Below are 15,799 nucleotides of genomic sequence, written 5' to 3'. Positions count from 1 at the left end.
ATCTGATTGCCTGATGCTATGAAATACAAAGCATGAGTAACTTTTTACAGTAACTTTTTTGAATTTATTTATTTATGTAAGAATTTATTTATTTATTATGATTATTGGTTACTTAGGGGTTTTTTTTTGGGGGGGGGGGTTAATAAACAGTCTATTTTTAATTTATCTACAATCATGAGATACTTTTCATTTATTTAAAAAAAATTGTTACATTTAATTTATGTATTTAACAATCCTTTTTAAAATTATCCAAAGGCATGAGATACTATTTATTTATGTATTACATTATTTATTTATTTATTATGACTATTGGTTACTTACTTAGTTTATTTATTTGTTTGTTTGTCTGTTTCATAAAGAGTCTGTTTTTAAATTATCTACAGGCATGATATACTTGTTTATTTATTTATTTATAATTATTTGTTATGTATTTTGTTTATTTATTTTTTTTATTTAACAATCTATTTTAAAATTATCTACAGGCATGAGATACCTTTTTTTTATTGGTTACTTATGTACTTTATTTATTTATTTATTTATTAAATAATTAAATAAAGATAATAATAATTAATTTTGATTATTGGTTACTTACATACTTTATTTATATTATTTATTTTCCACAGGCATGAGATTTTATTTATTTATTTATTTATTTATTAAACAGTCCAGTTTAAAATTACCTACAGGCAGATACTATGTATTTATTATGATTATTGGTAACTTTATTTAATAAACAGTCTACAGGCATGAATATTTATTTATTTATTTATTTATTTATGTGTTAATTTGTTTGTTTATTTAAATAAATAGTTGATTTTTTTAATCATTTACTGTCTTGACACTTTTTGTAACTTTGGGAATTTGTATTTAATTATTATTTTATAATTATAAAACGTATATGTAATTTTATAATTATTTATTATTATTATTATTATTGTGAATTAATTGTTATTAAAATAATTTTTATTATTTTTTAAATATCATTAAGAGCAAAGAGTGTCTGCAGTCACTGGTTATTTATTTATTATGATTATAGGTCACTTACATAGTTTATTTATTTATTTATTTATTTAATAAACAGTCCATTTTAAAATTATCTACAAGTCATGAAATACTTTTTATGTATTTATTTATATATTTATTTATGATTATGTGTTACTTACATTTTATTTAATTATTTAATTATTTATTTATTTAAATAAACATCGGTTACAACCGGATTGACCTGCGCCACATAACTTCTTAGAAATCAGTTGAAGTAATGCATATAGACAAAATAATCTGTGAATGGTCATTTTATGTCATTCGAACAGCCATTTTGGTGTCTAAGTGGGTGACTCTTGACCAGAACAAGCTGCAATCCTTGGCTTTATCTTGTTAGTTAAAAGTCTGGGCACTAACCTTTCTACTCCTTCCAACCTATGCATATTTCCTTTGATCACACTTCTGTAGTGCATAATGTATTAATTTACATCTGTAACAGGTTTGCATATGAATAAATCTGTACCTGTATGTGTCACAGCTCTGGGTTCCGGAGCTGGTTTAGCGGTGTACGCGGGACTGGTGGGGGCTTTGCTGCTGTGTGTGATCCTCGTGCTGTGTGTGGGCATCCTGGTCTATCGTCGGAGCTGCCGTCATCTTCATGGTGAAATCACAGATTCATCCTCAGCCCTTACCGCTGCCTTCCACCCTGGCAACTACAAACCTCCACGACAGGGTGAGACATCTGTTTCCTCACCTTTTTTTTTTCTTTTCCGTTTTTCATTCTCACTCCATCTCTCACACCTTCAAACCTAATATAAACTCGATGTATGTTAAGTTTTAATCCTTTCTCTTGCTGTCACCTGCTCTCCCCAAACTATTTAATCTGCTATAACTTGTTTATATGGCTCCCTTTTTAAATCCTCTTCACTTTAATACTCTCATTTCTTAGGCAAATCCTCTCGTAACTTTGCAGCTAGCCTGAAACATTTCTTTCTCTCTTTTCGCTTCTCTACTTTGTTAGATAATCCACACCTACTGAATCCGACAGCCCCTCCTGACCTCACAGCCAGTGCTGGAACCTTCCGCGGGCCGCTTTTCTCACTGCAGCAGGCCACCCTGGACTCCCAGCATAAGATCCCTATGACTACATCTCCCCTGTTGGACCCACTTCCTAGCCTGAAGATAAAGGTGTACAACTCCTCTACCATGTCCTCCCTTGAGCTGCCAGCAGGCCCGGGCTCTACTGACGGGGAGATCATGAGCCTGAAGACCGTGGGCTCTGGACCTAAAGACCACCATGGGCATACATTGCCTAGGGAGCCCAGTCACAGTGCCAGCGCCACACTCGGTTCTCTTGGTGGCCGTCTTACCATCCCTAATACAGGTAGAAGCTGGATTTGACACTGGTGTAAATCAAGTCAAAAGTTTTCATACACCTTGCAGAATCTGCAAAATGTTAATTATTTTACCAAAATAAGCGGGATCATACTATTTTTTTTATTCAGTACTGACCTGAATAACATATTTCACATAAAAGATGTTGTTCACATAAAAGATAGTAATTTTAGATAAAAGATTCAAGTTTTCATACACTTGAATCATAAAACTGTGTTGTTACCTGAATGATCCACAGCTGTTTTTTTAGGAATAGTTGTTAATGAGTTCCTTATTTGTCCTGAACAGTTAAACCGCCCGCTGTTCTTCAGAAAAATTCTACAGGTCCCACAAATTCTTTGGTTTTTCAGCATTTTTGTGTATTTGAACTCTTTCCAACAATGACTGTATGATTTTAAGATCCATCTTTTCACATTGAGGACAACTGAGCGACTCATGTGCAGCTATTACAGAAGGTTCAAACGATCACAGATGCTCCAGAAGAAAAAACAAGGCGGTAAGAGCCGGGGGTGAAAACTTTTTGAATTTGAAGATCAGGGTCAATTAACTTATTTTGTCTTCTGGGAAACATGTAAGTGTCTTCTATAGCTTCTGAAGGGCAGTACTAAATGAAAAAAAAAGAAGATATTTAAGCAAAATAAGAAAGATGTACACATCTCCGTTCTGTTCAAAAGTTTACACCCTGGCTCTTAATGCATTGGTTTTCTTTCTGAAGCATCAATGTGAAAAAACGGATTATAAAATCATACAGTCATTGTTGGAAAGGGTTCAAATACACAAAAATGTTTAAAAAACAAATAATTTGTGTGATTTTTCTGAAGAACAGCAGGACAAAAAAAAGGACTCATGAACAATTATCACTAAACAAAAAAACACAGCTGTGGATCATTCAGGTAACAACACAATATTAAGAATCAAGTGTATGTAAACTTTTCAACTGGGTTACTTTTTATAAATTCAACTATTATTTTCTCTTGTTGACTATATATAAACATCTGAAATATCTTATTCAGGTCAGTACTACATTAAAAAAAACATGAATTTTGTATGATCCCTCTTATTTTCGTAAAATAATTTACATTTTGCAGATTCCACAAGGTGTATGTAAATGTTTGATTGCAACTGTGTATACACACACATGGATTTGCTGTTTTAAAAATTTGCTGCTCTCAAAATCCTGTTAGCTCACATTACAGTGCAAAAATACTGTAATGATATACTCAAGCTATTAAATTAAAAACATTGTTTTTTTAATCCTCCCTCTGTTTAATCTCCTTTTCCCCTGCCAGGGGTGAGCCTGCTGGTTCCACCAGGGACGATTCCTCAGGGCAAGTTCTACGAGATGTATCTCATTATTAACAAATGGGAGAAAACGACGTAAGTCAGCCACTTAAAACTGTTTCTCAGTGCCCTGCCCCCATCACACTGTCATTTGCCAACATATAGCGCTTGCATTTATCTGTCACTTTGTGTACTTGCAAATAGTCCAGTTCAAGACATCTCAACAGCCCCTGCAGAGCAATATTGACTGCACAAACGCTGTGACCCTAATGGCAGCGCTAGGAAGAAAATAACATGACACAGTGGAAAAACAAAAACAAACAAATGTGTCTTAAAAACACTGAATGGTTGTCTGAGCTCTGACTTTTTTTGCTGAGACTCTCTCTTTTTTTACAGTGTTTGTTTTTATTGTCAAATATGAAATATATAAATATCACTGCGCCTTCATAGCTTGCAGAATGCAAGCTTTGTGTTTCTCACTATTTGTAGCTGCCATAAATGCTCTCAAAACACTAATAATTACTGTCAGAGCCATAGCTCTGGTTGAACACATCCTAGTCCTTTTCCTTGAGCTTCCTTGAGGCAGTTCACCCAAAAAAAATTTTTTTGTCATTAATCACTCATCCTTATATAATTCCAAACTTTCTGGGCCCTGAACGTGTCAGTTGCTGCATTGCTGTCTATGCAGGGTCAGAAAGCTCTCGGATTTCATCAGAAATATCCTAATTTGAGTTCTAAAGATGAAGAGAGTTCAAACTGTTGTGTTCTTGATGTTGTGCTCTTTAATTTGTATTGAATTTGGCTAGGGGCATGAACGTCATTGTGAATTAGAGCTGCTAACCTCTCTTGCTCTGTGTTTTGTGTCAGGTTGCCGTCAGATGGTAGTCAAACGGTATTAAGTCCGGTGGTGAGCTGTGGACCCTCTGGCATGCTGCTAAGCAGACCTGTAGTCCTCACTTTACCTCACTGCGCCCAGCTAGAGCCCCCAGACTGGACCCTCACCCTTAAAATGCAGAACCATCAAGGCGCCTGGGAGGTGAGGATGATGTGTCAAAAATGAGAGAGGCTAGATCATAAGATAATGACAGGGAATCAGTGAAGCAGAATGGAGAGCATTTTATAAATAGTGATGTGGATAAATGAGTCTTAATGGATGATGAAATAAATCAGGATGCGTGTTCTAACGTACTCTTTTCTTCCTGTCCACTAGGAGGTGCTAACAGTGGGAGAGGAGAGTCTGACAACACCATGCTACCTACAGGTGGAGGAGCAAAGCTGTCATATTCTGATGGAGCAGCTGGGGACGTATGGTTTGGTGGGACAGTCGGCTCCCCCTCGGCCAGCCTGTAAGAGGCTGCAGTTGGCCCTCTTTGCTCCCCGGGCTCCGTGCCTCTCCTTGGACTATAGCCTGAGGGTTTACTGCATACAGGATACCCCACATGCCCTTAAGGTCTGTTTGTCTGCCCGGCTCAATGGCTTTACTATGCCAATAAATTGTTTAGTTTAGAAACAAGCTAAAATCTTGTCCTCTTTTTGTAGGAAGTATTAGAGGTTGAGCGAAGTCTGGGTGGGGTATTACTAGAGGATCCTAAACCCCTCCTCTTTAAGGATAGTTACCACAACCTGCGGCTATCAATCCATGACATTCCTCATTCTCATTGGAGAAGTAAACTCCTGGCTAAATATCAGGTGAGAGATTTTCTATTGTTATTGGTTATATGGGTAGAATTTACAGTTAATATTTTACATTTAAAATGCTTTATCTGTAAAACAATTTTCCTTAAAAGATTTTAAAAATATCTTTAAAATACCAAGACTGCAAAATGTATTAAAATTTTTATTGTGATATATTATATCAATTTAAAATGAGTGTTTTCTATTTTAATATATTTAAAAATGTTAATTTAATCATGTGATGACAAAGCTGAATTCTATGGAAGCCTTTTTCCTCCACTGAATAAAAAAAAGCTAATTGCGAGTTGACTTTTTCTTTTTTTTTTTCAGAATTGCGTGATATAAACTTTCAGTTCTCAGAAATAAAGTCAAAATTGCAATATAAACTTCCAATTCTAACTTTTTTCTCAAAAGTTTGTATCTCCCAATTCCGAGTTTTTATTTCCCAATTCTTTTTTCTTGCAATTCCGAGTTTATCTTGCAATTCTGATTTCTCTCGCAATTCTTACTTTTTTCTCACAATTCCGAGTTTATATCTCACAATTCTGACTTTATTTTTCGCAATTCTGATTTTTTTTCTTGCAATTCCAAGTTTATATCTCACAATTTTGAGTTTATATCTCGTAATTCTGACTTTTTTTCGCAATTCAGATTTTTCTGGGGTTTTTTTTGTAATTCCAAGTTTATGTCGCAATTCTGATTTATTTACATTACATTATATTTACATTTACATTTATTCATTTGGCTGACGCTTTTATCCAAAGCGACAATTGGGGAGAACAACAAGCGATTCATCCTAAGAGTCAGATCGAAGTGGGAAGTGCTCGAAAATACCATGTATCAGGTATTGTTAGATGAGTACATGCTAGAAAGACAAGATCAAGAATTGATATTTTCTTGCAATTCTGACTTTTTTCTAAGAATTGCATGATATAAACTTGCAGTTGCAAGAAATAAAGTCAGAAATGCAAGATATAAACTTCCAATTCTGACTTTTTTTCTCACAAATGCAGGTTTATATCTAACAATTGACTTTTTTCTAGCAATTTCTAGCAGGTTTACTTTTTTCCTCCCAGTTCTGACATTTTTCTCGCAATTCTGATTTTTTTCTCTGAGTTGTGAGATATAAACTTGCAATTGCGAGTCCAGTAATGGGGGGGGGGGCTAATATGAGTTTATATTTATATTTATATCACAATTCTGAGAAAAATGTCATAACTGCAAGTTTATATCTCACAATTCTGACTTTATACCTCGCAATTGTGAAAAAAAAGTCAGAATTGTGATATAAAAAGTCGCAATTACCTTTTTTGTTTTTTAATTAGTGATGGAAACAGGCTTGCATAGAATTGACCATATGCACGGATTACTTCCTTGTTTAGTCAAGCCAGCTAAGTCATTTCCGGTCAACTGTACTGTGCCGTAATATGAGCGTACTTTGTTCGTTTTCTCTACATAATCCATTCACAATCGAAGAAAAGTGTTGTTTGTCTAAGAGGACCAAACGTCCATGCACCGTTTCAAGAATGACAAATGCCAGTTTAAAAAAATGCGCGAGTAAATCTGCTAAATATGCGCCAGTCATTGCTATGATTGACAGTAATAACCGGACCAAACATCTGACAAGCTGATGTCAAAAAAAAAAGAGCTTAAATGATTCAGACTTAACTCAGAGTAACAAAACTTCAGCAGTAAGAAGTATGTGTTGGTTAAAAATAGGCTATTTAATAGGTTTTACAGTTCAGATAAAACTTAATAAAAGAGTAATTAAATTTTATAAAATATTTCAAATTCCTATCGATTCATATTGAGTGCATTATTTAATTATTATACCATCAATATTTAAGGTATTTGTAGTGAACTATATATTAGTATTTAAATTATTCACCCTTATAGGCTGTTTGTATGTGAGCAATGATTTTCTGCACTTGCTATACTATATACTTAAGGGCGGTAAAAGTACTACAATTTATTATACTAGTAATTTTATAATAAATCGAAAAGCAAGACGTCTTGAAAAATATAGGGAGAGGCAGCTGCATAATAAATAATCCTCTGCTGCCATCTATTGGTTATATGGGTAATTCCATATTATTTTAGCCAAAAAATAGACGTTTTCAGTGAAAAGTCATTTTTTCCGATGCCGTTTTTATGAATGAAAAGTGAGTCCTTGAAGTACATTTTATTTCACAGCTGTAGAGTTAGAAAATAATAAAGGCTTTAAAATATTGCAAGATTTTAAAAATGTGTTCATGAAGGCAAGTTAGTGATTATTAAGCATACGATTAAGATGTCCTTGCAGAGAACTAACGTTAGCCTAAACACGTTATGATAGTGTTTAGCTGTCAGCATTTAAATATACAACTATGCAGATATGGAGAGTACGGGATTACCAAACTCGCATTTAAATTATATGTTGTTAAATAATATGAAACTGATTGTTCATGCCGCTAACATTGTTTATAATGTTGCAATTATAATTTTTCTCAGTTTCTGATAAGAACGAGGCAGTAGATGAGTCTCAAGTGTGGCCACCTAATATATAGCACACATAAAATGAGCTTCTGCGGAAGTTTATGAGCTGGCTTATCTTTATGCGGAAGTTCTAAAGAACGCTTCGTGCATAAGGTCAATTCAGTGTCACATGATTCTTCAGAAATCATGTTACAATATAATGTTTTAAATTATATTATAATGTTATAGATCTGAATAAAGGACCCCAAACTTTTAAACAGTTGTGTATATTATATTTTTAAAATATGTAGACGTATTGAATTATATGTACATACAAGTATTATTAAAATGTTACCCATTTGAGGATCCACAGATGTAATTCCCAGTGTTCCTTTCTGTTAATCGTGTGTATCATTTTTCCCAGGAAATCCCGTTCTACCACATTTGGAGTGGGAGTCAGCGGCCGTTACATTGCACCTTCAGTCTGGAGAGAGGAAGCCTGGTGGTTTCCCAGCTCACCTGCAAGATCTGTGTCAGACAGGTGGAGGGGGAAGGACAGATATTCCAACTTAACACTGACATCCAAGAGGTACAGAAAACAGCAGGCTGTAGATACATTATTTATTGCCAAGAATGATTTAATAACATAAAAAAACTGCCACTGACTTGTTTTCCTTTGTGTTTGTCTTTTCGTCTTTTCAGACTCTGCCCCCCCACTCACCATTGCCAGCAGGCGGTTCGTGTCTGCCTTCATCTCAAGTGGGCCCGTATGCTTTCCGACTGCCCGTCTCCATACGCCAGAAAATTTGTGCCAGTTTGGATGCCCCCAGCGCACGCGGCTGTGACTGGAGAATGCTGGCTCGCAGGCTGGACTTCGACAGGTAAATTTGCATTCATCTTTCAAAGGACCAAAAAAAATCATACGTGAACCTGGACCACAAAACCAGTCATATGTCACACAGGTGTACAGTGAGGGAAAAAAATAATTTGATCCCCTGCTGATTATGTACGTTTGCCCACTGACAAAGAAATTATCAGTCTAGAATTTTAATGGTAGGTTTATTTGAACAGTGAAAAACATAAATTGATTTGTATTTTATTGAGTGAAATAAGTTTTTGATCCCCTATCAATCAGCAAGATTTCTGGCTCCAAGGTGTCATTTATACAGGTAACAAGCTGAGATTAGGAGCACTTCCTTTAAGATAGCGCTCCTAATCTCAGCTTGTTACCTGTATGTCCACAGAAGCAATCAGTCAATCAGATTGCAAACTCTCCACCATTTAAGACCAAAGAGCTGTCCGAGGATGTCAGGGACAAGATTGTAGACCTACACAAGGCTGGAATTGTCTGCAAGACCATCACCAAGCAGCTTGGTGAGAAGCTGACAATAGTTTGTGCGATTATTCGCAAATGGAAGAAACACAAAATAACTGTAAATCTCCCTCGGTCTGGGGCTCCATGCAAGATCTCACGGTGTGGAGTTTCAGTGATCATAAGAACGATGAGGAATCAGCTCAGAACTACACGGGAGGATCTTGTCAATGATCTCAAGGCAGCTTGGACCATAGTCATCAGAAAAACAATTGGTAACACACTACGCCGTGAAGGACTGAAATCCTGCAACACCCACAAGGTCCCCTGCTCAAGAAAGCACATGTATAGGCTCAATGAACGTCTGAATGATTCAGAGGAGAACTGGGTGAAAGTGTTTTGGTCAAATGAGACCAAAATCGAGCTCTTTGGCATCAACTCAACTTGCCGTGTTTGGAGGAGGAGGAATGCTGCCTGTGACCCCAAGAACACCATCCCCACTGTCAAACATGGAGGTGGAAACATGCTTGGGGGGTGATTTTCTGCTAAGGGGACAGAACAACTGCACCACATCAAAGAGACGATGGATGGGCCATGTAACGTCAAATCTTGGGTCCTCCTTCCCTCAGCCTGGGCATTAAAAATGGGTCATTGATTGGTTTTCCAGCATGACAATGACCTAAAACACATGGCCAAGGCAATAAAGTAGTGACTCAAGAAGAAGCACATTAAGGTCCTGGAGTGACCTAGCCAGTCTCCAGACCTTAATCCCATAGAAGATCTGTGGAGGGAGCTGAAGGTTTGAGTTGCTAAACATTAGCCTCGAAACCTTAATGACTTGGAGAGAATCTGCAAAGAGGAGTGGGACAAAATCCCTCCAGAGATGTGTGCAAACCTGGTGGCCAACTGCAAGAAACGTCTGACCTCTGTGATTGCCAACAAGGGTTTTACCACCAAGTACTAAGTCATGTTTTGCAAAGGGGTCAAATACTCATTTCACTCATTAAAATGCAAATCAACTTATGACTTTTTTGAAATGCGTTTTTCTGGATTTTGTTGTTGTTGTTGTTGTTGTTGTTGTTGTTATTCATTCCCTGACTGTTCAAATAAACCTACCATTAAAATTATAGACTGATCATTTCTTTGTCAGCAATAGCCAAAAATACATTGTCTAGGTCAAAATGACAAAATTTTCTTTTATGCAAAAAAACATAAGAATTATAAGTATTTTATTTAATTATAAGATATTTTGTACATTTCTTACTGTAAATATATAAAAACTTAATTTTTGATTAGTATGCATTGCTAAGAACTCCATTTACAACTTTAAAGGTGATTTTCTCAATATTTAGATTATTTTGCACCCTCAGATTCCAGATTTTCAAATAGTTGTATCTTGGTCAAATATCGTGCTATAGATTAATGGAAAGCTTATTCAATTTCAAAAAAATGGACTGGTTTTGTGGCCCAGGGTCACATATATTCAACACAATAGATGAAGAGAATAATTTCATCTCGTCTCTCCCTCAGGTATCTCAACTACTTTGCAACCAAACCCAGCCCCACAGGTGTGCTGCTAGACCTGTGGGAAGCTTGTCACCAGGGTGACGCAGACCTGGTCTCCCTGGCGACAGCTCTTGAAGAGATGGGCAAGAGTGAGGTCTTGGTTGTCATGACGACGGACGGAGATTGCTGATCGGCAAATCAAAAAGTGCGAAAAAGGCCACTAAAAACCTAGAATTAATGCAAGCGGATGGAAACTGCGTTCCAGTGCATCGTTACAACTTGCCTTTTACCTCAGTTCCTTTGTGCTCAAGCAGAATATTCCAAGGATCGCGATGCCTATGAGCTGGGGTCGGACGCTCTGGATGATCTCCGAATAATACATATCGAAATGTAGCAAACGTGACAAAGCTGCAATCACAAAACAGAGATGTTGTTTGAAAAGGAAGGCTCGTGTTTGCTGGCACGGTTCATGATTAAATGATAGTTGCATCATACTGATACACACTGATTCCCTGCTACACATACCAAGTGTGAAAGTACATGATCAAACGCCATTGCACATCAAGCCGCTGGCTTTGTTTCCTAGCGACCGCTAGATGCTTAAAGACACTGAGATTCTGCGTCCGGTAAAACAGCAGTGCACCAAGCTCCTCAGGAAACGTGCTCGCACACAAATAAACAACAGTTGAGATGGAAACCTGGATAAACAGGCCAACTACAAGGAGCTATGATCATCTGCACTAAAATTAGCTTTCATAATGGTTTCAGTTTCTTGAAACAAATCACATGCTTCAGAGCTTCACTTTGACTTTAGTTTGAAGTGCTATTTTCTGTGTGTGTGTGTGTGTGTCTTTTGGAATAGCATACAGGAATGAATTTGTGCGTTCTCGTTAGCAGAGGACCAAACTTCTTGCTGGATCTCTGATCATACTTTCATTAGCCTCTACCTTTTTTATATTCAATATTAGTTTCCTATAGGGAACGGACTTTTTTTAAGTTATTATCCCTATTTGTGGATTATTGGTTTTCAGTTTTCTGTTTGTAACGGCATTGTTTTGCGTCGCTGCATTCGTCTCTCTGACTGAACTTAGGCGGGGTTGCAGTATAAATGTCCATTTAAATATTTGTGATGTACTTCACAAATAAAAGCAGGCTTTTTTTGGTCATTGAAACTGAGATGGGATGAAATCGAAATGTTACGCTGAGGTTAAACGTGCTTTGATCCTTCTGGGGAATGCGTACTGCAAATATGCTGCGCTGGTTAAATAGGATGAAAATTGCGCGGATGGCAGAAAGCCCTTTTCGGGGTTTGATGCCAGTCAGTCGTGCTGTTTAAATTATAAATAGTAGCCTTGAGAGGTGGCGTAAGTGCTCTGTTGATTGCAGTATGACCCACTTGCTCTTTATTGTCTGTTTTGACTTTCAGGTTTTAATGGGTTTCCCTTGAGTAAGCCTGAAAGCCATGTACTGCTTATTATCAGAAGTCATATAATCAGTTGAAGTGGATGTTAGTCCATTTTTTTTTTTTTTTTTCATCACAAGTATTCAAATGTCTAGCAACAAATAAACAAAAAAAGTGCAGTATCTGTTCATACCTGTAAAGGTATGAATTAAAAAAGCTGAGGTGTGTGTTTGTGTGTATGAGTCAGTGCTACAGTGTATATGGATGAACAGACTTCATCATATCTGTTGTTCATCCTTTTCCTATTATAAGTACTATGCAAGTGCACAACAAAAAGTGAATCTGTGGACGTCTTGATGTCTCGTGTATGAAGTACGTGGAATGGGAATCGTACTGCTTTCCCTTTTCTGATCACTGCTGTAACTAAGCTGGGGAAAACTGGACCTCTTAGGCCTCTCAGCCATAATAAATGCAAACAAAACGACTGTAATTGTGGGTCAGGGATCCCTTGTTTTGGAAGCTTTTCGTCTTCACAGTGAACGAGTTCTGAGGATTCTATATGACGAAGGCTGCCTAGAACATTGAAATTCCCTGATGGATTCTGAACTCTGAAGCTTTTAAATGGCTCTGAAATGTCTTCAGTCGTCTCTCGGTCAATGTTACATGAAAACGCCTTTAAACATGTTACATGTAAAGCTAAATGGGCTTTGCTTCTCTCTGGATGGTAGTTGCTGTTTATGGATTCTCAAGTGTGGCCGAAACTTAACCTTTTTCTTTTTTTTTCAGATGTTATTTTATATCAAAGAAGGTACAGAAGAAGTCATGAGGTTTTTTTTTTTTCCATGTAATGCTGTAAAGTAATACTGTACATAAATGTTTAGACTTCTTACTGTAACTAAATATAATTTTTATGCAATAAATTATATTTCCTAGTTTAACAAGACAAGTGTGTTTTTGTGTCACTTTTGAAAATGGTTGTACAGTATGGAAGCCTCTTTCCACCACTGAATAAAAAAATGGTTATTATGACTTATTATCTCACAATTCTGACTTTTTTGCTCATAACTGTGAGATATAAATGTGCGATTGCAGGTTATAAAGTCAGAATTGCTTAGAGTTTTGGGATATAAACTCACAATTACGAGAAATAAAGTCAGAATTGCGAGATATAAATGCAATTCTAACTTTTTTTTTCTCACAATTGCGATTTTGTATCTCGCAATTCTGACTTTTTCTCGCAATTGCGAGTTTGTATCTCGCAATTCTGACTTTTTTTCTCGCAATTGCGAGTTTGTATCTCGCAATTCTAACTTTTTTTCGAATTGTGAGATATAAACTCACAATTGCAAGTTATAAAGTCCAGTTCTGAGGAGAAAATAAAAGACTGATATGTTTACAAAAATTTGAGTTTATAACTTACAGTTCTGACTTAACTCACAATTGCGAGTTTATATTACACAATTTTGGCTTCATTTCTCAAAATTGCGAGTTTATATCTTGTAATTCTGACTTTATAACTCATAATTGCAAATTTATATCATGCAATTGCGACTTTATTTCTCAGAATTGCGAGTGTATATGATGCTATTCTGACTTTTGCTCTCAGAATTGTGAGTTTATATCTCACGATTCTGACTTTATAACTCGCAATTTCACGTTGATATCACAATTCTGAGAAATGAAGTCAGAATTGAGAGTTTTATATAATGCAATTCTGAGAAAAAGTCTGCAATTGTGAGAAAAAAAGTCAGAATTGCGAGATACAAAGTCGCAATTGCGAGGAAAAAAGTCAGAATTGCGAGATGCAAACTCACAATTGCGAGAAAAAGTCACAGTAGCTGCGTTTCCATTACCCCTTAAATTGCGCAAAATGAAATTGCTAATTAAAAATAGGCCTAATGGAAAAGCGTCAATTGCGCAAAAACTCTCATATATCACAAAAAAGTTTTTACGCTCGTATGAGGTGGTTTTTCAGGCAATTCGAAAAAGGAATATTTTGCAAAACAGCAATGGAAACGTTTTTTTCCGCATTTACAGGTCACATTCGAATAAATATAGCCAAAATCCCACAAAAATCTGTTACCATGATTTGTTGTGAGAGGAAAAAATTAAGTTTTAGTCGTATAACATCGGTTAATGGAAACGCAATTCTATTTAATCGACATTTATAAAATATCGCCAAAGTTTTGTGCAAATCTTTAATGGAAATGGACCTTCTGACTTTATAACTTGCAATTGCAAGTTTATATCTCACAATTCTGACTTTAAGACTTGCAATTGTACGTTTATATCACAATTCTGAGAAAAGAAGTCAGAATTCCGAGTTTGTATAAAAATACTGAGAAAATATTCTGCATTGTGAGAAAAAAGTCAGAATTGCGAGATACAAAGTCGCAATTGCAAGAAAAAAGTAACAATTGCTAGCTACAAAGTCGCAATTGCGAGAAAAAAAGACAGAATTGCGATGTACGAGTATATCACGCAATTCTGATGTTATTTCTCGCAATTGTAAGTTACTAGGCTCGTTTCCATTACAGATTTGCGCAAAACTTTGGTGGAATTTTATAAATGTCGATTAAAAAGTATTACGAAATGACGACGTTTCCATTAACTGATGTTATGCGACTAAAACATAATTTTTTCCTCTCGCAATAAGTCATTGCAACAGATTTTTGTGGGATTTTGGCTATATTTAATAAAATATGACCTGTAAATAGGAAAAAAAAACATTTCCATTGCTGTTTTGCGAAATATTCCTTTTTCAAAGTCAGAATTGTGAGATATAAACTCGCAATTGTGAATTATAAAGTCCAGTTCTGAGGAGAAAATAAAAGACTGATATGTTCACAGAAAGTTTATATCTCACAATTATGACCTAATAACTCACAACTGTTGAAAAATTGGAAAAGATTACGCTTTTGTCGCATAACATCGGTTCAATTCTGACTTTAAGACTCGCAATTGTACGTTTATATCACAAGAAGTCAAAACTGCGAGATACAAAGTCAGAATTGCGAGATACAAACTCGAAATTGCGAGAGAAAAAAAAGCTACACTTGCTAGCTAAGTCGCAATTGCTAGAAAAAAAGACAGAATTACGAATATACGAGTCGAGTATATTTTGCAATTCTGACTTTATTTCTCGCAATTGTAAGTTTATGTCCCATAATCCCTGCTGAAAAACCAGCATATGCTGGTTAGGTATGTTTTGGTGCTGGGAAGCTGGTTTTAGCTGGTTTAACCAGCAAAGGACCAGCATTAACCAGCATAAACCAGCTAAAACCAGCATCCCAGCACCAAAACATACCTAACCAGCATGCTGTTTTTTTCAGCAGGGATATCTAGCAATTCTGGATTTTTTCTAGCATTTGCGACTTTGTAGCTAGCAATTGTGAGAAAAATGTCAGAATTTCAAGTTTATATGAAGCAATTCTGAGAAAAAAAGTCAGAACTGCGAGATGTAAATTCGCAATTGCGAGAATCTTAAATTATAAGTGTGAGAAGGTTTTTTTTTTTCAGGATAATCTCTGCATTAAATCATAAAATCAAAGTTAAAGTCAAGCGCTAACTATTTCATTCTCATAGTAGGCCTAATCAGATTGTGGTATCGCCAGTTGAAGCTTTTTAAAGACATATTAAATGCATTACAGGGTGAAGAACCTTTTCCCCTCAGTCTTTATAGACTTGTTACAGAGATGTGGAGAGGATGCACTCTTCCGTTTATCTCGGAGATAAAAGTGTTCATAATGCCCTGGAGAGGAAGCAAGAGCGATTGAGAGAGAGTGAAAAGG

At 36.0% G+C, this 15,799-nt stretch overlaps 1 protein-coding gene across 1 annotated transcript; it reads left to right on the top strand.

Annotated features, from left to right (window-relative positions):
• Positions 1-1,261: 1,261 nt before the first annotated feature.
• On the top strand, positions 1,262-12,871 carry LOC141305354 (netrin receptor UNC5B-b-like). The gene is made up of 10 exons (XM_073832465.1): positions 1,262-1,376; positions 1,523-1,717; positions 2,006-2,368; positions 3,669-3,756; positions 4,528-4,696; positions 4,871-5,110; positions 5,200-5,349; positions 8,213-8,377; positions 8,491-8,669; positions 10,631-12,871. Exons 1-10 carry the CDS (start codon positions 1,262-1,264, stop codon positions 10,794-10,796), a joined length of 1,830 nt encoding a protein of 609 aa, XP_073688566.1. The 3' UTR covers positions 10,797-12,871.
• Positions 12,872-15,799: the final 2,928 nt, after the last annotated feature.

This window comes from Garra rufa, unplaced genomic scaffold (assembly GCF_049309525.1).
Source record: "Garra rufa unplaced genomic scaffold, GarRuf1.0 hap1_unplaced_002, whole genome shotgun sequence".
Classification (NCBI taxonomy): Eukaryota; Metazoa; Chordata; class Actinopteri; order Cypriniformes; family Cyprinidae; genus Garra; species Garra rufa.
This window is presented reverse-complemented; position numbering and strand designations above follow the sequence as displayed.